This window comes from Bos taurus, chromosome 11, assembly GCF_002263795.3.
Source record: "Bos taurus isolate L1 Dominette 01449 registration number 42190680 breed Hereford chromosome 11, ARS-UCD2.0, whole genome shotgun sequence".
NCBI lineage: Eukaryota > Metazoa > Chordata > Mammalia > Artiodactyla > Bovidae > Bos > Bos taurus.
In genome coordinates this window covers 74,017,436-74,039,742 of record NC_037338.1, presented here as the reverse complement: position 1 = coordinate 74,039,742, position 22,307 = coordinate 74,017,436, and the positions used below count along the sequence as shown (strand labels likewise).

General features: G+C 53.5%; 1 protein-coding gene across 16 annotated transcripts in view; it reads right to left on the bottom strand.

Annotated features, from left to right (window-relative positions):
• The window catches only part of DNMT3A (DNA methyltransferase 3 alpha), a 103,377-nt gene that overhangs the window by 35,151 nt on the left and 45,919 nt on the right, over positions 1–22,307 (bottom strand). For 12 of the 16 annotated variants that reach the window (XR_009496275.1, XM_059891032.1, NM_001206502.2 and 9 more), the window contains 3 exons: positions 14,836–15,106; positions 8,940–8,983; positions 8,341–8,487 (listed from right to left, as the gene is read on the bottom strand). Coding sequence is in view for 15 of the 16 variants with exons in the window: in XM_059891032.1 (XP_059747015.1) it covers positions 8,341–8,487; positions 8,940–8,983; positions 14,836–15,106 (462 nt within the window). In the remaining variant the exon portion in view is untranslated. Of the gene's footprint in view, positions 1–8,340; positions 8,488–8,939; positions 8,984–10,297; positions 10,623–10,932; positions 12,770–14,835; positions 15,107–17,725; positions 20,469–22,307 lie in introns of those variants that run through there. The other 4 variants (XM_059891037.1, XM_059891043.1, XM_059891042.1 and 1 more) reach the window with 4 other exon arrangements.

The following is a 22,307-nucleotide window of genomic DNA, read 5'->3' as shown; positions in this document are numbered from 1 at the left end:
GGAACATGTGCCTGTTAGGGGTGTGTTTGCAACATCACCTTTTTAGTGGTGGCTTCAAGACTCTCCCTCGCCCAGGTGAGTAGCAAGCCCTGCCATTTCTGATCCTGGCAGCAAACACAATAAAAGCGGTCCACCATGAAGAGGAAAGCTAGATTCTAGCACAAAACATGAATTTTGTGAAAGTTTTTTCTAAGCATCTTTATTAAGATGCTTTATGTATGTGCCTCTAAAAGAAGCATGTATGTGAGGTATGAGAATTCACTCAAACATTTAATTTAGGACGTCCATACAAGGAGACAAAGGGAGCTACAGCTCATGACTTCAGTCCGCCTCCCCTTAAATTATGCTATTTCCGAATCTCAGGGGTCATCTGGTCTATTTGTGCCCTGCTACAAACGAGGAAACTAAAGTACAGAGAGGAGAACAACCTTCTCAAATTGATCCTGAGTAGAGGATGTACTCCGGAGAAGGCGATAGCACCCCACTCTAGTACTCTTGCCTGGAAAATCCCATGGATGGAGGAGCCTCGTAGGCTGCAGTCCATGGGGTCGCTAAGAGTCGGACACAACTGAGCGACTTCACTTTCACTTTCATGTATTGGAGAAGGAAATGGCAACCCACTCCAGTGCTCTTGCCTGGAGAATCCCAGGGACGGGGGAGCCTGGTGGGCTGCCATCTATGGGGTCGCACAGAGTCGGACAAGACTGAAGTGACTTAGCAGCAGCAGCAGCAGAGGCTATACTCAGAAACCAGGCCTCCTGAATCTCATTCCATTTACTTAATCCGATTTCACAACATCAAAACCAATCATGAGAAAAACAGCAGTTCAAGGGCAAAGGCTCAGGACCAAAGGAGTAGAGAAGGAAGTGGGGAAGGGGTCCCCAGGGTGAAAGGGACCCAAACCTGGCAAGACCCTGCGGCCTGAAGACCTGCGGCCGAGGTGGGGCAAGGCGGCAGGGACAGAGGGCTGAGCCAGTGAGCTCCCTCCAACCCCGTCCTATAGTTTCAGGGGAAGCCAAGACTGAAAACCAGGAAGACCCAGTTCTAGTGGAGTTGTTTGTGAAACAGAAGCAGCCTGCGATCTGGAGTCTGGTTTAGCCCACAGGCCTGTCCACAAGGATGTCCACATGGCTCTTACCTCCTCACCTACTGGAGTCTTAGCTTCCTAGTGGTAAAATAGGGATGAAAATTAACTCTTATAGTAATTGTGAATAGTATACCTGTGAAATGACAAAAATAATACAATTTAGTAACAAGTCTGATGTCCTTTATTTAAGGGAAAACAGTCCACAGACTGGGGGAGTACAGTGGCTCAGAGCTGCAAGAGCGCCTTCCCAAGGATGCTGGACCAGCATAAGTTCCACCCACTGACAGAAGAGGCATCAGGAACAGGAACAGGGCATGATTGGCCAGCAAGGATGGGATTTCCTTACAAGGTAGCGAGTCTTGTTTCCTAGGGGAAGGTGAACCCACTAAACCGAGCTGAAGGATTAGCAGGAGTTTCCTGTACCTGCACTGACCTAGCTTCATTTATTATTTAAAAAAATTTTTTTTGGCTGAGGCATGGCATATGGGATCTTAGTTCTCCAACTGGGGATCAAACCTCAGCCCCCTATTATGGAAGCATGGATTCCTAACCGCTGGACTAGCTCATGGACCACCTAGGGTTTCCCAGGTGGCACAGCGGTAAAGAATCTGCCTGCCAATACAGGAGAGGCAAAACATGGGGGTTCAATCCCTGGGTCGAAAGATCCCCTGGAGAAGCAAATCCCCTGGCTACCCACTCCACTGTTCTTGCCTGGAGAATCCCATGGACAGAGGAGCCTGGCACAGTACATGGGTCGCAAAGAGTCAGACATGACTGAGCACACACCACACATGGACGGCCTAGCCCACTGACCTAGGTTTAGATTTCTGATCTGGGCCGGGCCACAGCGGTGGTCTCTATTTTGTGAAACCTGAAATACAAAGTTACTTTATCATTAGGATTGTGGCAGAAGTTAACGCTCCCAGCACTGTCCCTGAGATGAGGTGAAAAGTGAAAGTCGCTCAGTCACGTCTGACTCTGCGACTACGTGGACTGTACAGTCCATGGAACCCAGGGATCAAACCCAGGTCTCCCACATTGCAGGTGGATTCTTTACCAGCTGAGCCACCTGAGATGAAGGAGATGCTCACAAAGCTACCCCTCTGGCCTATTTCAGGTTTGGCTGTGGCACTGCTGAACCCAGTACCTCGTTACTGTTTTCTCACCACTAAAAAGTGGGGGTTGTTCTCAGCGCTCTTCTCTCTGTGCCCACCTCACACCCGCCCCACCAGATGGAGTGAACATTCCAGTGGGCGAACAGCTGGTCCACGGAAGAGACAACGGGTCCTCTGTGATGACAGTTTCACAGCCTGTCCTAAGGGCCAGCCCTGGAACTCACTACTGATTATAGGCTGTCACAACAGTGCCTTTAAAAGGTGTTCGTTCAGCCTTTTGGTAAAGTACACGTGTCACATCGGCTCTAAAAAGCATCATCTCCTTTAAGGGCAATGTTATTTCTGAGGCCATCCTGTAAGGGTTCGGGTTTTCATTAGTTTATATACTATATGGTGAATAAGCTAGGAACGTCTGCCAGTTGGAATCCCCTAAAACTGCTACCCACATACTTGGCTAATAGTTTGGTTTTAGTGCTTAAAGGTCTACTTTACATTGCCATTTCTCACATCTCCTGTACTAAAGCCCAGGAGATCACACTTAATTCATCTCCTTCTTCTCAAAGTGCCCGGCACAATACCCTCAACCCCCCAACACCGAAGGTGCTTGGGGATAGCTTATTAAATGGAATATAGCACAGCAGGAGATGACCCGCTGGACACTCAGGCTGTTCTTCCCAGGGCCGACAGGAAGCAAGTCTGTTGAGACTGCAGGGTTATAAAGCAAAAGGAAGCAACATTTGCTCAGCTCACAGGAGCAGCAGTACAAATGGCCAATAAACATATGAAAAGATGTCCAACCTCACTTATCTGGGAAATGCCAATTAAAATCATAGCAAGATAGTGTTTTTCCCACCCATTAGATTAGCAAAATATTGATGTTGGCACAGGTGAAAATCTTCTCATACCCTGTTTACGGGAGCCTAAGTTGGCACTGCCCTTTTTGGAGGACAATTTGGCACACTGTATAAAATGCAAAATACACATTCCTTTCAACCCAGCATTTCTCTTTCTAGGTATCTATCTGAGAGAAACAGATGCACAAAGAGACATGACCAAGGATGTTCACTGCTGTGGTGCTTATGCAGTAAAATACTGTAAACCACACAAATGTCCACCAATAAGAGAATGGTTAAATAAAATCATGGTAATCCATACGGTGGAAGAGAACAGTAATTACGTGGCTTGATTGCCCAGACTTATCATAAGTGAAAAACCAAGCTGTAAAACGAAACTATAGTGTGGTTCTATTTATATAAAAAAGGAAAAGCGAAAAAAAGCAACTGTGAAGCAAACTTATAAATTTACACACACACATAGATGGATAAAGACAGCACCAGATACCTCTGGTAGGGGAATTAAAGTCACTGGGAGGGATGGTTGTTTTTTGTTTTTTGTTTTTAAAGAATGTATTTGTGTAATACTTATATAAATCAGTTTTAAAGAATTATGCATGTCCTATTATATTCTAGCCCTGTGCTGTACATGTTCTATACACCTTATTAACCCACACAACTCTGAGATTAGAAGTAGTCATTCATTCATTCAGCAAACTTTTACAGAGTACCTCCTGAACGGCAAGCCCTGGGGGCAGAGGTGCCCAGAGGGCCTGTGCTGAACAAGCTTGGGTTGGGCAAAAGCAGAAAACAAACTGGTGAGTGGGGTTCCATGAAGATGAGACGCACACAGGACAGCAGAGTACAACCAAAGTCTACAAACAGTGCTGGGGCCTAAGCTTGAGGGGCAGAAGCAGTGGCGGGGGAGCGGGGCGGGGATGGGGTGGTCAAGTGATGCAGAAGGTCCCAGGTCCAGTGAGTGGACAAGTCGGCACCTGGACTCACTTCCAGGAAAGCGAAGGCTGTGTTGCCTGTGGGGAGAGAAGGGGGCTCTGAGTGCAGGAGAGAGAAGGGAGGAGAGGACAGACTGGAGTATGTGGACAGAAGATTACTGTTGCCTGTGTGCACGCTAAGTCGCTTTAGTTGTGTCTGACTCTTCTTTGACCCCATGGACTGCAGCCCACCAGGCTCCTCTGTCCATGGAATTCTCCAGGCAAGACTACTGGAGTGGGCTGCCGTTTCCTCCTGCAGGGGATCTTCCTGATCCAGGGATCTAACCCAAATCTCTTACATCTCCTGAATTGGCAGGCAGGCTCTTTACCACTAGCGCCACCTGGGAAGCCCCCAATTACTTGCTATCAGTATTTAATACGTATTAAACATCTAGTAAGTCTGAGGATGCAGGAGTCCCTCCATTTGGGTTGGAAGCCAGGAAAGAGGCAAGATTCTAGAAGAGCAGGACATGGTTTCCTGACCCCGAAGCAATTTAGAATCGGTTGGGGTGAAGACATTAAAGAGAGTCATAACATCACCGGCTATAACCGCGTCCTAAAACCACAGCACTGACACACACAGGGAGCCCTCAGGCCTTCTGGCTTGATGACAGTTCCAGCCGCTTGGCCAGGCCTCTGCCTCGCACTCGTGAGGGTTAATGAGGTAACACCTGTGAAAAGCCCTTCCTAAGCCTAAAGTGCTCCTTCAGGGCCACGCTGTTCTGAAAACAGAAAGAAGAGTCTGGAACTGCCCTCCTCTGGGGGAAGGTGCCTCTCGTCTCTCCTCCCCACACCCCGCCCTGGGCTAGTTCTGCCAGGCCAAGGTAAGTTCTCCTTGGCTCAAGAACAGTGGCGACCCAGTGGGGACAGCAGGAATGTGGGATGGAGAAGACTCAGGCACCGCCTTACCCATGGGAGCCTGCCCTCAGTCCCCCAGCCCCACACTATTCTCCAGGTACACTTGTCAGCACCCCCAGAAACCAATGGCCTGGGCCCGAGCTCCCCAAGAAGTTGTCTCATATTTACCCACCTCCCAACTGCTTAGCCAACCAACAGCTATTCACAGAGCCTGTTCTCCCTGCCCAATTATCAGGTTTGGCATAACTGGTGAAGACATGTAAGAGTTAGTGAAAAATACTCTATGAAATATAACTGACTGCTAAACCCCACAATATTAACGGTAAGGACTACAGGAGTGCAGAGAAGGGAAGAGGGCAGTGTGGACTAGAGAGAATCCAGAGATCTTCTTGGAGGAGGCAACAGCTCTCGGACTCAACCCTGAAGAATGAAGAGGGGAAAGTATAGCAGAAACAAAAGCAGGAAGGAAGTAGAAAGGGGAGACCCGGTCTCTCACAGGGACTGTTCTATTAGAGAATGGTAGTGGCAGGGTTCGGGGGGTGGAGCCATTGTGGAGGTCACAGTGAGGGTCAAAGTCTTGAGAAACAGCCAGAGGATTTCTGACATGATAGGGAGACAACGGAGAGTTGTTGCTGGCTCTGTTGCAGGGCCTGGTCACGATTAAGGCAGAATTTAATCCTTACAAGGATGAGTACAGAGGTGCAGAGAATAGGAGATGGGACAGACAGACACGAGCATCCCAGCTCAGGCAGGAACCCCCACTTCTGCCTCGGCAGAGGGGTTGGAAATGCCCCATTTTTCTCATCCAATTATTTTAAATTTCATTTATTTTGAGATATTCTAAGTCTTCTTAGTTGTTTTTTTTTTTAAAGCTTAAGGTGGCAGGTAAACTCAGATGGTAAAGAGCAGACCTCACAGTGTGGAGTGATCAGGGAGGTCATGGGAAAAGGAAATTAAGCCGAGGGGGATATTTTGAGGGTAGAAGGCTCTACAGGTGAGGCATGTGGACCAGGGGCAGAGTGGGGTCAGGTGAAGCCCCACAGCCTTCACACAAGCCCAGCTCCCCAGCCACCCTCCTGCTGCTCTGAGCCTGCATCCTGTGCTTCTTCATCCACCACCATGGACCTCCATTCCCGAAAAGACCACACAGTCTTGTTCCTCTGAACTTCTGCACATACTGTAAGTCTCTTTCTACCTCGCCTTTCCTCCCCTTTCCCTAAATTCAAGTTCATCCTTTAAAAGCCAAAAGCCACCTCTTGCTGATGCAAAGGTGACCCCAGGCAGAATTAGTCTATGTTTCTTGGCGATGCTCTGCCTGAGGTGCCGGATCCCTCACCCTGAGTTTTAGTTGGGGGGACTTCCCTGGTGGTCCAGGGGTTACGACTCTGTGCTTCCACCACAGGGGACACGGTTTCAATCCCTGGTCGGGAACTAAGATCACACATGCCACGTGGTGCAGCCAAAAAAAAATTTTTTTAATAAATTTTAGTGGCAATTTTAAGATTGAGAAAATGTATCTATTATCTTACTTTTCCCTGTGAGTTAAGAAAAGACTGCCTTTTTTTTTTTAATTGCAACTGAGGGCAGGCCTCCATAAATGTTCTTTAAGTACAGTTTAAGGATCACCAAATTTCTGGAAGCCCTTCAAGTGTAAAAGGCATTATATCTAGCTTCTGGCCCCAGGGCTAAAGGAGAGCAAAAGCACAGACTCCCACATAACAAGTAGTTAAAAAGCAAAGCCCCTCCCACCGACCACAGAGGAATAGCCCCAAGTCCTGAACGAAATTTCCATCCCAAAGACCACACTTAAAGCTCAGAGACCTTGCAGAGGCTGTCCTGTCCCTTTTCCAAGCTCTTCCAGGAGAGAAATTTCTGCCTTCCTGGATCCCAGAGGAAATGGAAACAATCAAGTAGCCACCAGCCTCTCTCTTTCCCACCTGGCTTGGAACTTTCTCTAGAGCAAGCTCTCACACAATGTACAAGGGATAACACCCTCCTTTGTAGGCCTGGGGTAAAGACCAGTGAGAGTGAAGGTGAAAGGCCCCAGGTGGTGGCAATTCATGGCGCGTCCCTTCCCTTCCTGGTCAACACGCTTTCTCTCTGCTCATCAGACACACAGGAGGGCAGTCCCCCAGTGGTTGCTCAGGGGGACTGCTTTCGCCCCTTGGTCTCCACCGCCTCATCGCCTCTCACTGCTGAAGCCCTGGCCTGGCTTCCTCCCTCCTGATCTGCACGGAAGCCTCTCTTAGAAAAGTCACCGGCTGCCTCCAGGTGGGCAGGTGCAAACAGCCTGTTTCAATTCAGCCTCCATGGGGCAGGGTGGCCCCTGCCTCTGGAAAAGTTTCTCTCCTTTCTCCCAGGCTCTTCCTCCCAGGCCCCTTCTCAATACCGCTGCTGCCACTGCCCCTACCTCATGTGGCCATAACTGCAGGGTTTCTGTGGACCGAGCCCGGGATGCATCTCGGTTCTCTCCAGTCTCCTAGGTGAGCTCATCAGTGTTTGTGGCTCTATGCCTTCCCACCTTTGCATCTACAGCCTGGACCTCCCTCTGCTCTGGGATCCGGGCACCTTAGTATCTCAGACTAAACACTTGCTTCCCTCCCACCCCAAACCCATTCCTCCTCTAGTCTTCCCACCTGAGGCAGCAGCACACGCATTACCCCTGTGGGCCGTGTCCATCCTCCCCCCTTCCACATCCTTCCCATTGGTTAGCAAGCCCAGATCTGTCCCTCTCCTTCACCTTTGCTGCTCCTTTAATCTACATCAAATCACTCCTCTGCATAGAAACCTTCAGGGGCTTCTCAGGATACTCAGCGTTAAACCAGCTTCCGGCCCAGATCTCAAGGCTCTGTAGGATCGGCCTCTGCTTACCTCCCCTCGCCACCTCTCGTCTGGCCCCACTCTCTCCCCTGCTTGGTTCACTCTGAGAAGACCGGTCTTTTACACAACCAAACAAGTCAGGGCCTCGCTTGTGCTGTTTCCTCTGCCTAGAATATTCTCCCCCACCCCACAACTCACAGAGCCAGCTCTTTTATTCCTTCCGGTCTCAACTTCAATACCGCCTTCTCCAAGAAGCCTCTCCACACCACCCCACCTAAAGCAGGCCTTTGTTACTCTCTATTTCAACTCTAATAAGAGCTCTAACTTGTTTTCTGTCCATGTCCCCCATCACAATGTCAGCTCCATGAGGGTAGGAATTATACGTGCATGAGGCCTAGACACTGCCTGCTTACACGCTGAGAGTCCAGTAACATTTGTGGAAATAACAAAGGACGCGCAGTCACTGCCTAGGGAGCCAGCAGTTCCCTGTAAGAGTGAGAGGTTAACCTGAAGGGGAAGGGGAAACTGAGGCTCAGCCAGGGCCTGACAACAGCCACAGACGGTGGCTGAAGCTAACTTCCAGTTTCCCGGTTCTGTGGGACAGGCTGGGGCCCAGGCCAGAGAAGGCACCTCACCTCCCTTTTCCAGCGTGCCAGCCACTCGTCCCGCTTGCGCTTGCTGATGTAGTAGGGGTCCCCCGCCTGGAAGGTGAGCCGCGGCATGGGCCGCTGGCGGAGGCTGGACTCCCAGCCCAGGCCACCCCGCAGCCGGCCCCGGGAGCCCTAGGACAGAGAGACGACAGACAGACCGGCATTAAGGTGGGCGTGGACAGCCCTGCTGCAGGGTCGTTCCTCCTGGAGGGGAAACCAAGGAGGCACTCACCTCATACAGAACACAGGAGCTCTGACTCCTGGCCAGAGATGCCGGCCCTGGAGTGAGGGACAAGCCCCTGCCTGGGTGGAAGGAGTGAGGGATGGGGGCGGGATGTGGGGCAGGACATAAAACAGAAGGGGAGGTGCTTGGTCTCGAGTGGGGACCAGCTGGCTGCCTCGCTGGGGGCCTTCCAACCTCCACACCCACTTCCTCTGCTCCTCACGGAGGGACAAGTACAGAAGGGGCCAGGGGCCACCTCGGGCTCCCCTCACACACACTCGCCACAGTCGGTCAGAGCGGTGGCTTTCTTCTCCTAGAATCAGGATCCATAGAGCCCCTGGGGGTTGAGGAAAACACTTGCCTCCATTTTCATGGATTCGATGTTGGTCTCCTTCTGTTCTTTGCCTGTGGAGAGGGAAGAACAAAGGGACTGTCGGCAGAGTTACAGGAGTGGCTCAGAGGCCTCACCTTGTGCCTGGGGTCCCTGCCTCGGGGATAGGGCTTCTCCAACCATTTGGTCGCGCCTATGTCAAACCTGATGGCCTACTGTGTGCCAGGCATTATATCATGCTGGCCCCAGGACTCAGAGCACAGCCAGGGCAGAAAAAGGACCTGGGCAGGGTTGGAGGCCCAAACCCAAAGGAACAACAGAAAAGCCAGGGCTGTGGTTTCTGGCCCATGGAGTGAGTCAGGCACACAGGAGGGTCTGGAAAGAGCCCCTTTGGCTACTCCCAGTCAAGAGAGCTCAATTACTGGAGGGGAGGCCAGACTGCGTGGTGTGGGGTGTGGCAAAGATGCTCTGGGGGTGGGAGGATGGGGGCGCATGGGGACTGGAGCAAGACTACTGAAGCAACTTTGTCTCTTTGAGACTCAGTTTCCTCATGTGGAAAATAAAGATGCTGGAAATGGTTTCTAAGGTGCTCCTGCAGCTCTCAACACCATGCTTCTACCATGAATATCTGCCTCTGTACCCCATTCTCAGGTCCCTGAGTTCTGTCTTTATTCTAGAAGCCTTGGATTCCCACTCTCCACAGTCGTTCTGTAATCTCTCCCAGCTTTTTCCTCGTTGAGGATAGGTACATAACCCTGCTAATGCTTCAGACAGCATTTCCCTGCTCCTCTTCCCCACGGTTCCTCAGTTGGCCCGGACTCCAGTTCCTGGAAGGGAAGGCTCCCCTGGGGGCTGAAGCCCCAGCAGTACAGCCTTTAAAGGTTGGGGCAGGGAGGCCTTATCCTCTCCTGTCCTTCTCCAGGTTCCAAGCTCCAGAAGGTCCTGGAGCTCCTACGCTGGTCCTGTCCCTCTCAGGTTCCTCACTAGCACACTCCAGAGTCTGCAGCCCTGCCTGGCTGTGGGTTGGGTTAATTATGCCTTCCAGCTTCCTGCTGGAGACTGGGGGTGCTGAGGCAGGGAGGCTGGGGTGTGTGTGTGGGGGGGCGGTGAGCCTCCTCTCACCTGGGCCCCAGAACTCCTTTGTCTGAAGCCAAGATTACTGAGCTTGGCCCCAAAGCAGGAAGGTCACTACGGCTGGCTCAAGGTCACTTGGGAGGCTGGGGGTAGGGGGTTTGTGGGCGGTGTGAAGGGGAGACAAAGAGCCCAAAACGGAAAAAACAGCCCTTCTTGCATCTCCTGGCTGTGAGGCGGAAACCAGCCACAGCACTGAAGGTCTCTGAATCCCCAGGCCCCTGAAGAGGCTGTTTCTTTCCCCCTCTCTCACTCACCGAGGGAGACCTGCGGCTCCACTCTGGGCTTCGATGACCTGGAGCCTGGGGACAGGGCAGGCAGGGCTGCACCTGCGGGATTGCTGGGAGGTGTGGACCCCGCGGTGCCAGATGCCCAGGGCGCCGGGAGGAAGCGGGGGCGCGTGTTAACTCGCCAGCGCTGTGTACACAGCCGGCCTTTTAAGGTACGTCTCACCGGACTTTCCCTGTCGCTTCCTCGTGCTTCCTTTAGGCCCTCTAGCCTCACAACTGCCAGCCGCCCCCCACGCCCCTCAACTGTTTCTCGTGCCTTCTGGGGCAGGGCTGCCCCTCCCGCCCGCCTTCTCCGGGCCTCCCTCCTTCCCCGGGGTCCCCGCCCCCCAACTTCTCTCAGACCCCCGGCGTTCCACCCGGCCAGGCTTTGGGCCGGCCAGGAGGGGGCGCCCACCCTCGTATCACGCGGCGCCTGGGACCTTTCTTCCGGGGGACCCTCCGTGGCTTTTGGCTTTGTGGAGAATCCTCTGTTCACTAGAATTACCGAGAATCGGGGCTGAAAGGAATTGTCGAGATGATGGGGTACTTGTCTTGCCCTTCGAGGGGGAAACTGAGGCGCGGCGGGGGGGGGGGGCGGGGGGCCGGGGAGCCGAGGGACTTACTGCCAGAGCTGAGATTTCAGGGCTCCTGACTCCCAAGCCGGCTGTCTCCTTTTTACATCGCACCACCCTGAGGCTCCCCTCTTCCTCCTTCCCCAGCCCCCAAGCTCCCCGAAACAGAACTACTTTTCCTCATGCGGTTTCCAACTGGCTTCTTTCTGGAATGTTCTCCCTGACAGATTCCGCGCATGCCCACTTGAGTGATATCGCACACACACTTTCCAGCCCGGCCCAGCAAAACAACCAACTGGGCTGCTTCAGAATGCAGCGCTTGTCCTGAGTCAGGGGGTGGTCAGCAGCTCTCTGGACAGTCCCTCTGCCGTCCATCTGCTCCCGGCCCAGACCCAGGGTCGCAGGCTGGGCCAGGTGGCTGTGCGTCTTCCAGGATGGCCCTGGCAGGCTTGGACATAACCCTGGGGCATCTCAGGTCCTGGGGGCAGGGGAGGCCAGAGTGCTTCTAACACTTACCTGCTGGTCTGAGGCTATACTCTGCCAGGGGGTCACCTCCAAATTCCCTTTAAAATGAACCAAAATCCCAATGACAGGACTGAGGTCAGGCTGGCCTCAGAGGGTAGTTACTAGCCGAGTACTAGTGTGTCAGTCTAAGCAGAGAGAAGCTCTGTGCTGACCCTCATCTGGCCCTTCACCAAGCTGTATAATCTCAGTAACTAACTTAACCTGTCTGAACCCTCAGTCTCCCCATCTGAAATATGGGGATAATAAAAGTCTTCCTTAGATGCTGGCAAGGATTAAATGAATTACATAAAGAGAAGGGCTTCTCAAAGTTTAATATGCCTCAGAATCATGAGGATCTCTTTCAAATGTAGATTCTGATTCAGTAGGTCTACGGTGGGGCTGGAGACTCTGTATTTGTAACCTGCCAGGTGATGCCAGGAGACGCTGCTGGTCCATGGACCATTTTGAGTAGCAAGAACATAGAACACTCAACACATGGTTAATATTCAGTAAAAAAGAGAGCTACATTACCATCATTACTACTATCACCATGATGGCCTTAATGCTCGGAGTGCAGGAGCAGTTCCAAGGCCACCACCTGCCTGTCCAGGTGGCTCTTGTCCTTATTACTCATCATCTCCCCTGTTCCTCCTTTCTCCTGGCTGTACTATCAGGATTTGGGGCTCCTACGTGCACACAGGAGGGTGCCCAGGCCAAGACTGCTTTAAAGTCCTCCATGTTTCCTGTGTAGGAAATAATGAGAGGGATTCCGGGAGAGACAGATGGGGCCCCTGAAAAGACCATGGCCAAGTCACTCTCTCCCTGGGGCCTCAGTCTCCTTCCTTCTTGGAACCAAGCAGCTGCGTATGCATTCTATGGGGCTGACTGCTGGACCGGTGGCCAAGCCTCCAGTAGGCCACTGCCCACCCCTCTAGGTACCAGCTCACCAGTCTCCGCATCCAGGCAATTCACCGTGACCTTCAGGGATCCCAGCTCTGATCCCTGCCAGCATCTCCACAGCCTCAATAGCTGAGGCCACACAGGAGTGCTCCAAGGCCAAATTTTGGAGATCAAGGACACACGGGACGTTCTCACCCACTGCACTTTGTACTAAGAGTCTGAGAAGGATCCACTCAATGTGCAAAAGTCCCAAACCCAGGAGTCACCCTGACATCATCTCTGCCCGGCCCCCTCCTGTCCCTGGCGCTTATCCACAGCTCTCCAGATCTGCCATCCTCCCCTCGGCGCCTAATTGCTCATCCTGCTTCCCGGCCCCTCTGTTCCATCCCAGGATCCAGATGGCAAAGGGATCTTTTCAAAACGTAAAGCGGATCATGTCACCCCTCGAGAGGGCAGCCTTGAAGCTGCGCTAGCTGTATCTGCTGTCCCCCTGTCAAACACCCTTCTCCCTCCCTCCCCCCATTCCACACACGTGTGGGTTTCTGTCACGTCCCTGGATACCCTGCTCCCTCCCACCTGTTCTCACCCCCTCCCTGCGCTTCCCCTCCCCTGGTAAACCCCAGCTCATCCTTCTGCTTAGGTGTAACAGCCCAGCTTGTCTGGGGCTCCTCTGTTACAGTTCCTGAGAATCATGTTTATTTTCTCTTCGAGAACTTATCTCTGTGTATAAACACACACTTGTAAGTGTGCATTTCTCATTAATGTCCATCTCTTCAGTGGATTGTTGAGGTCCTCCAGGGCAAGAACCAGGTTTTTGTTCATGATAGCTTCCCCAAATCCCGGCACACGTCAAGTAAGTGTTTAATAAACCCCTATTGACCAACTAGAGGAGTTGCTCCTGAGAACGGAGGACAGGGAAATCCCAAACCGAAAGCAAACTCTCACGAGTTAAGAGCAGCCTCACAGTGCTGGCTCCATCCCAACAGGCAGGAAGGCCTGCCCCAGCCCTGGGCCTCAGCTGGGTGCAAGCTATGGTGGGGTCCCAGGAGCTGCCTGTTTGGTGGGCAGGGCCGGTGGGTTCCCAGTTCTGCTCTTGTATATCTGGCCTTTGTAAAGGGAGATGGCGTTTTCTCCCTTTCTTCCTGTTTCAAATCAGGCCGCATGGCCACTCCTCTGCGTGTCAGGACACATCCCCAGAGGTGCTGAGTTCAGGACCAGCCGCCACATCAATCCCACCCCCCAGAACAGCAGGGGGCATGGGAAGGGCACACAGACTCTGAAGCTAGAGACCAAGACGAATGAATTCCGAATCTGCCAACAGGCTTGGGGTCCCTGAGCAAGTCACTACATCTCATTAAGCCTTGATTTTTTCCCACCTTAAGATGAGGCTCATAATACCTCTTGAAGAAGACTGAGAGAGTAAATAAAACCACAGATGCAGAATGAGTACCTCAGAAAGCCCTTTGCAAGTGGTGGGGGCATCGTAAATATTAGTTGAATAGTAAATGAATGAAAGATTTTTTTTTTTTTAATAAATTGGGAAATCTCTTCTGGAGATGCTCTCTACCCTGCATGAATATGAGGTTTGGAAGCATGCGAAATTAAGTCACGCCAATTAATCGATTGATTCACTCCCCATCATGTACTCTTGGAAGGAAGGCATTCTGAAATTAAAATGCACATATGCAAAACAACCTGGCAGGGCCCTGGGAGGATCAAACGTGATAATGTATGAGAAAGCGCTTGGTAAACTGTGAAGCCCTGTACAAATGCTAGTTGTCCTCATTACTAACATGTTTACAGTTCTGTTGGCCCTGAAATCGCTGGCTTAACCTGAAAGAAAAAAGTGGGCAACTTTCCAGGGCTCCCGGGCTCCAGGGCTAGGCCAAAAAGTCCCTAGAGGAAGAGGTCTGAGCTGGGCAGTGCACACCCCACCCCCACCTGCCCTACCCCTCCCCGACTCTGTCACCACTGAACTTCAGTCCCGTCTGCTGAACTGTGGTGGGCTTAGGACATCTGCACTGGGAAAGGCTGACGGCGATTATAACACCCACAAGGGCACCTGCTGCCCTCGAGCGCCCAGGCCAGGGGCTTCCAATGTGTGGATCCCTAAGAGCCGCACGTCTTGTAGAAGAGTGAGCAGGCGCGGCCAAGGCTGATGGAAAGCAAAGAGAACAACCGGCCTGTGGGGAGACAGCCATCACCCCAGTTCAGCAACCACTAGCATTCTGCAAACTCACTGTCGTACCAAATCTAGTTTGGTTTTTTTTTCCATGAGAAGCCAAAACTCCAGATTTTTATGTGAAATTTCTTGATTTTGAAATATTGGCAATTAATTTTCTTTTTAATGTTTAAAATACTGCCTGGGTCAAATAAAACGTGCGTGGGCTATATCCAGCCAGTAGCCTCCAGGGCACACAGCCTTAGCAAGTAGACCTTCAGCCACCACCCAGCAGGTGCCTCCTGGGACCTTCCAGGCCCTGAGTTCTAACCCTCAGGGGGATCCCAGCCAGCCCTGCAGAGGCTTCCCCCCTTGTGCCCGGGACTTACCCTCTTCTGCAGGGGCTCCCCGGCCATCCTTGGGGGTGCAGCAGCCATTTTCTACAGCTCTGGAGGCTTCGGGCGGGGTCTCAGTGGCACCCTCTCCCTCTGCTGGGGCCCCGCCCTTCTGCCCTCCAGCGGGGCTCCCCTCCTCTGGCTGGGGCTCACTCCGCTTCTCCAAGTCCCCGTTGGGTAACAGCTCTGAGGGGCCTGAGTCTTGGGCCATGGACAGGGACTTGGAGGTCACGGCGGGGTCCTTCGGTGTGTCACTGCTTTCCACCTGCAAAGATAAACATGAAGGGAGCGTCAGACCAGTGGTTTCAGCCCCTCATTGACCCATTGGAGATTCTGGTGAAAATTACGTCTGTCCAGAAAATGGTGTTCACATAAATGTGTATGCAGTCAAACACACTCACAATTTTTTCTCTCAGATTCAAGGGCTTCACCCTCTGAAGTCAAAAGGTCTGTGGACTCCAGTGAAGAAAACAGGAAAATGTATGAGAAAGTGCTTTGTAAACTGTGAAGCCCTGACAAGTGCTAGTTGTCTTCATTACTAACATGTTTACAGCTCTTTACCCCATCTCACAGCACCCCCACTCACTGAAGTGATGGGGAGGTCCCCAAGTCTTCCCTGTGGCCCCCACTGAAAAGGAATGCTCCTCATTTTATCCCCACTTCAAACCAGGACACTTCCCCAGAGGATTCCAAGTAACCCCGGGCTGATTTGACTCCTGTGTCAACGCCCCTCTGGCTGTCCTCTTGAGCTGCTGCCTGGCATGTGGAGTGCGAGGGTGAAAGGGGGGCCTCCTCTCCCCCAACCTGAGCACTGTTCCTTCCCTCAGCTTTGGCCCCACAGCCTCTCGAGGGTGCTCAGACCCCAGGAGAGCCAAGTCCCCCCTGCCAGAGCACACAGTGGCCTGCAGCAAGTCTGGAGTACATGGTGCCATGTTCCCCTCCAAGAGGAAGTGTCGTGCTTTGTCCCCAGGAGTCTCAGAACTGAGCTTGCTACAGGAAACACACTGAGAGTTGTCATAACCGTCCCTCCTAAGTGTCACTGCACGGTGGGCGAAGCTCCCTCTCACCCGTTACCCCTCAGAGCACCCGGCCTCCTGGGGAGGCTCCCAGAGACTTTTGTGATTAGCTCGAGGTCACACACCTTGTGAGGACAGAGCCTGGCGAGCATCTGGCCCTTGGCCATCCGGGGGCAGGTAGGCCAGGACATCTCAGAAGGGACAGAGGTGTCCTCTCAGGGCAGGAGAGACACGAGTCCCCCTGTGCTTGGCGCTCTGCCACACCCACAGGCACCGGACCACCCGCCGCAGCCCTGTCTGCCGGCTCCCCTGCAGAATTGGTGGAGGGCAGGCGCGGCACAAGCTCAGCAAAAGCCTCAGGAAGGTGCTGCTCAAGAGTGTGCCTCAGTTTCCCCACCTGTTTTCTGTTTATAAAAGCCAGTCACATACAAAAATTCTAACCACACAAAAATGAATAGCATTGAAAGGTTAAAGCCCCTATTTCAATTCCCTGCCTCCAGAATCACTCCCCACAGGTGAACCATCATTAACAGTTTGGCGAGTATCTTTTCTCGACTTTTTTCCCTGTGCATCTACAGTCATACATAAGTTGCGTGTTTATACACACGTATTTACACACACATCCAGATCCAGAATTTTTTTCCCCCCTAAGAAGGGATCATATGACTTATCCTGTTCTGCAACTTGCTTTTTCACTTCGCAAGCACAGCGGGCACCTCTCCATACCAGCGCGTATGGATCTGGCTCACTCTGCCTTGGCTGCTCAACATTCTATTGAAAGGATGGTCCTTAATTTATTCAAACCGTCTCCTAGTGGTGAGCTTTGGGCTGACGGGCTTTCTGTTGCAGAGAACCTCTTGCACTTACGGCTCTCTGCACCTGTGAATTTCCATAGGCCAGAGTCCTAGAAGTGGCCTGGCTGGGGAAGAGGGTCTGCCCATCCAAGTGTTAGGAAAGAGATCCTGCCAAACTCCCTCCAGATAGCTATACCCCTGAAGAACGTACTCCAAAGCCTGACAGAGCGCTGGGTTCCCCAGCCCCTCCCTGGCAGGCCCCGCAGTTTCCAAGGCGGCTTCTGCCCCAGGGATCCACACTCTCACCAGTGAGCCCACTGCTGTATGGCGAGGAAACCCCAGAGGCAGCAAAGAGGGACAAGGGCCTTGGAGAAAACAACAGAAATAAAAGCCAGAGTCTGCCCTGGAGGAGGTTCCCTACACAGAGCAGCCTGAGGGCATACAGAGGGACCTCGAGGCCTGGCCAGGCTGCTTTCTCCGGGGGAGGGGAGCATGTGGACCGGCTTGGGCAGGCCTGCTTCCAGGAAGAAACCCTACCACGGAAGGCTACACATGTGTGTGCGCCTCAGCAGTGGGGGTGGGGTGGGGTGGGGTCGGGGGGCGGTGCTGGAGGAAGAGGTAGGCCTCGGGGTGGGGTGGGGAAGGCAGAAGTCCTCCACCAGGCTTGGGCACTGGAGGCCGAAGCCAGCAGAGCTAGAAGGCCAAACACGGACAGCAAGCAGGCCCTGTCCCTCTCCTCGGTGGCAGCCCCATATGTCTCACACACACACTCTCTCCAGGACTCAGGAGGTCTTTTCCACCTCCCTATTCAAACCAGTGGGCTCTCTGGCCTGGAACTCCCCTCTTCGGATGAATCCTCTCAGTCCTCAAGCCTCCTGTGTGTGACACAGTCGCGTGGCCCAGGCAACTGGAGTGCCGGGCACGCCTGGAGTGGGGAGCCTGCGGGGGGGCTCTGCCCCCCAGGTCCTGCTGTGCCACCGCTGGAGCCCCAGAAATGGCGCTCCCAGGAGGAGGGAGTTGCGGGGTCCCGCTGGCCGGGCTGAGAAGTTTGGGTCAGCGGCACCAATCTCTTACCATAGCCGTGTCCTCCTTTCCTCTACCCACTCGCTTCACCACACACACCTCGAGTCAGGGTAGGCTCCCAGCCCCGCAGACTGCTCAGACAATGCCGCTGTCACTTACTTCCTGCCCGGGGGCCACACCGCCTCTTCTCACCCTGGGACTCAACTTCCTGTTGACTGCCAGCTCCAGAGCATAGAGACCCAGGACTACCTGCTCTGAGACCCGACCCAGCCCTGGGGCCCGAGCCACCCTGACTGGAGACCCCTCTCAGGCCTGCCCCGGAGGGACCCCCAGTCTGCAAGAGGGTGAGACACGCCATCCTTCCAGAGGTGGGTGGAGGAGGCGTCAGGGGAAGCTCTGCACAGCTCCAGCCCCGGGAGGATGGGTTCAGGTGGGCTGAAATCTGCCCTGATCTCACCATTCCCCCTCACCCCCCTTCCCCACCAGCCTGAGTCAGCTGGAGTTCTGGGCTTAGGGGAGCTGCTTACTCCTACCACCGTCAACTTGAGATCCATCTAACCCATGAAGAACTACCCCCTCACCCCCAGCTACTAGTGGGCCCTCACTCTCCCTCTCTCTGAGGCGTGGAAACTGGGCAGGTCAGATCCACCCAGAAGAAACCACTGAGAGGAAGGAAGGAAGGAGGTCCACAGTGGGGAGCTGGATGTCCCATCTCAGGTGAGAAGAACAGACCTGGAAGCCGCCTGGAGCGGCCACCCCAGCCCGGCCTGCGCCCTCCTGATTCCGTCTCCTCTGCTTCTACCTCCTCTCAGCCCCCTCCTCTCCTCTGTGGCCACTAGCCGCAGAGGAGGCACGGGATCGCTTTACTGGGTTAGACTGGGCGTTGGAGTAGGGCACCTGGCAGCTCTTTAGTATTCACAATGAATTCCTTAATGCCAAAGACCAGGTTACAGTGAGAGCATCCAGTCCACACGTCTAGAGGGAGTCTCAACTTTGTTGCATGTCAAACGTAATTGGTTAAAGGTCTGGTTTTGTTTGCTTTTTCTCTTTACTACTGCCTTGAGTGGAGGAGACACAACACACTCTGAGACACTCATTTCTTCTGTGGGGGGAGGGGTAGCAGCCCGGCCCTTTTCAAAGGCGCCACCAGCAGCTGTAGGTGACAATTTCTCCTTCCTCTGCTTCTCACCCACGGAGGCGGGGAGAGGGGGTCAGGAGTGGTGGCAGGAGGGGAATGGGAGCCATGGGCCCCCTCACTTCTCTTCCTTTGGGTGGGTGGGCACAACAGAGTGGAGTAAAGCTAGACTCCAGCACCCACTGTGCACCTACCTGCCCCCCCACCCCCTGCCACATGCCTCACTCTGGGTCTTCAAGCCCGGCCTACCACCTCCTGAGGCCCCCTCAGAGTTTGCTGGCCTTTGCCTTCCTTCCAAGCAAGACCCCTCCATCCCAAGATAATGCCTCCTGCTTCTCTGCTGCCTATCTGCTCCTTGGACCTCTCCTGTGAGCAGCTTATTCCAAGCAGTGAAGGCAGTGGTTCTCAGCTGGGGTGGATTTTGCCCCCCAGGGGACATGTGGCAATATGTCTGAGACATTTTTGGTCACCACACCGTGGGGGTGGCGGGGGTTGGGGGGAGGCACGGACTGTGGCTTCTGGTGGGTAGGGGCCTGGGGTGCTGCTAAATACCCTACACGACAGCCCCCAACACAGAAATTATGCAGCCCCAAAGGGGGCGGGTGCTGTTATTGAAAAGCCCTGGGCTGAGGACAGGGGCACGGACACAGGGACCTCATCTAAGGACCCTTTTTTCAAAACTTTTTAAAAAGTTGTAAAATATATGTAACAGAGAATCTACCATTTTACCCATTTTCAAGTGTACAATTCAGTGACATTAAGTACATTCACACTGTCGTACAACCATTACCACCATCCATCTTGAAAACATTTTCATCATCCCAAACTAAAAGTCTATACCCTTTAAACAAAAATCTCCCCATTTCCCCTCCTAGCCCCTGGCAACCACTATTCTACTTTCTGTCTTCTAAGGAATATTTTAAGTCTGTCTGTCTCTCTCTCACACACAAACATACACCCCTGGAAGGCATTTGTGTCAGGCCCCGCTTGCTTTTTAAGGCCCTCAGCCTCACCCTTTTCCCAACCTCTGCCCCCCAAGAGCCCCCGTGGAGGCTGGCCCTGCAGTCCACTCCAGCATTCACTCACATCTCCCAGTCCACCACACACCACATTTGTTTACAAAGCACTTTCACACCCTATCTCATTAAAGCACTCCTCACATGGTACCTAATTATTTGTTTACCGTGTGTCTCCCTCCTAGGCTGTGAGCTTTGCCTTATTTATCTTTTTATTTCTCTTCCTTCCAACCACTCCACTGACAGCTCCCCAGTACTAAGCAGAGGGCTTGGCATAAAGATGCTTAGACAATTAATAAATGTAATTATTACAGTTATCCCGATGGGTTATGTTGCTCTCACTTTTCCAAAGAAAAAGGCGCCACAGTTTGCCCTCCAGTCACACACCTTCTAAGTGCTAAAGCTTCCAGAATGACCCAGGTACAGGAGAGGCATTCGAAAGCTGGCCTCCCCACCTGGGTTGAGTCTCCGGAAAAGCCAACCTCAAATCCCAAGGGCTGCAAGGAGGAAAAGGAGGCTTTGATGTGCCTGAGCAGGGCCAGGGAAAGGCTGCCGGCTGTTTCCTTGGCAGCAGCCACCACAACGAAAGGCCAGAGGCGAAGCAAGAAGGAACCTTCTGCAGTGAACCTGTTCAGGCCAAAGCCAATTCCCCAGCCCCGCCCCCCACGCCCTGCTCCCCTCCCTCTCTGCTGGAAGTCTGGACCAGACCCCAGAACGCCCACCCGGTTTCAGAAGGTGAGGCCTTGTCTCCCAAGGTGGGGCAGAGCGCTGAGGCTCCAGATAGGGAAGTGATTTTTGAGGCTTTTTACAGTTATAATACTCACACACACACACACACACACGACTCACACACACTGGCAAGTTAAGAGGTGATGGAAGTAATACACGGGAGATAGGGCCCAGGGCCCAGCTCTCCAGCACAGCCTTGGCATGCAGTCTTACCTGAGCTCAGGTGTGGAGGGGGGAGACCCAGGGATCCTGCCTCTCCCACTGCAAGGCCCTGAAAGTCGGAGCCAGGTCCTGGCCTGGCTCTGGGCACCTGACTCACCCTCTCTTCCCATGCCAGGAGCCGCTGCTGAAAAAGGCCTTCACTCCCGGAGGAGGGAGGCCCTGAGGCTAGCAGATGTTGGGCGGCCTCACCTCACCCTCCCATCTTCCTGCCCTCCTACCCCCACCCCCAAATGGCCATTGTGCCTTTAAGGCCCTTGGCAGCAGTCAGCTCTGTGCCAGCCAGGAACCCTGGCGTCCCGCCAGTTACGTCTTCTTGATTAAAGACACACAGACACACAATCATATGTGCAGACACACAAGGAGTGCACCCATGGCCCAGAGACATCTGCTCACCGGCCATAGGACAGAGCTGTGCTCAGATGCCCCAGAACGATGTCAACAAACACACACCAGCATCCCCTCTCCACCCACACCCACTGTTCATCCAGTCCTTCAGCTGCTGCAGGCCCATCGGGTCCCCACCAAGCCCTGGATTTTCCCAGCTTGACTCTAATTTCAGGAAACAGCCGAACTGTCCACGTAAGCAGGGCGGCCCTGTCCCCTAAGCGCTGGCACTGGGCCCAGGCTCCCCAGTCTCCTCTGTTCCAGGCCTTCCTGCAGCCCCTTCCCCTGGCCACTGTCTGCTCTGATTGGCCGGAAGTGGCCTTGAGGCAGAGAGAGCCAGAGAGGTCCCCCGTGCCCACTCCCGAGAGAGGCTCTACATGCCTCCCTGCCCAGCCTTCCTGGGGTGATTGGAGTTGGGCCCCAAGACTTTGGAAGCAGGACCTTGACCCTTCCAATTTCCTTTTAGCCAGTGGAGTAGCTAAAAGGGCCACCGGTGGGGTCAAGGGACAGGAGGACCAGAGGCCAAAGAGGGCCAACTCTGGCAAGTCTGATCCCCCAGGCTGCATGCGACTTCTAGGTCCTACCGTTCCTCTCACCAGAGGCCGGGAGCTGCCTTCCCACCCACCCCCCGAGATCTCTTCAGTGTGTGTGCGTGTGTGTGTGCACGCACACTTGCAACTCAGGACGGAGGAGAGAACTTCAGGGTGCGGACATCTCAGAGGTCACTCAGCCGGGGCCCCTGCTGGCTGTGACACACGGCTGTGAGAGTAAGCATGGACCTGGTGAGTGCTGGCCCACCCGGGGTTCTGCTCTCAGCCAGCGACACCTGTCCACCTGGAAGAGGGCCTGGCTGTGGCTCTTTGAAGTCATACTCAAAGGATTTTAGGGTGAGTTGGAGGCTGCCTTGAAAAAGCCATTATGTGGAGAAGATCCCACGTAGTATTTAAGTCAACCTCTTTTGAAGTTTCTTCTGTTTTTCAGCCTCTACAGTCAGGCCTTGGGTGACAGGTTCGGTGAGAAGGGAACTCACCATGGAAAATGGGGCTTTCTTTTCTCCGCTTCACCTACCTTTCTAAAGTTTCTTTGGGTGTCTCCCCGCCCACCCCCACCCACCCCCGCTGGGGTTTGCTCATCCTGCCCCACCCGA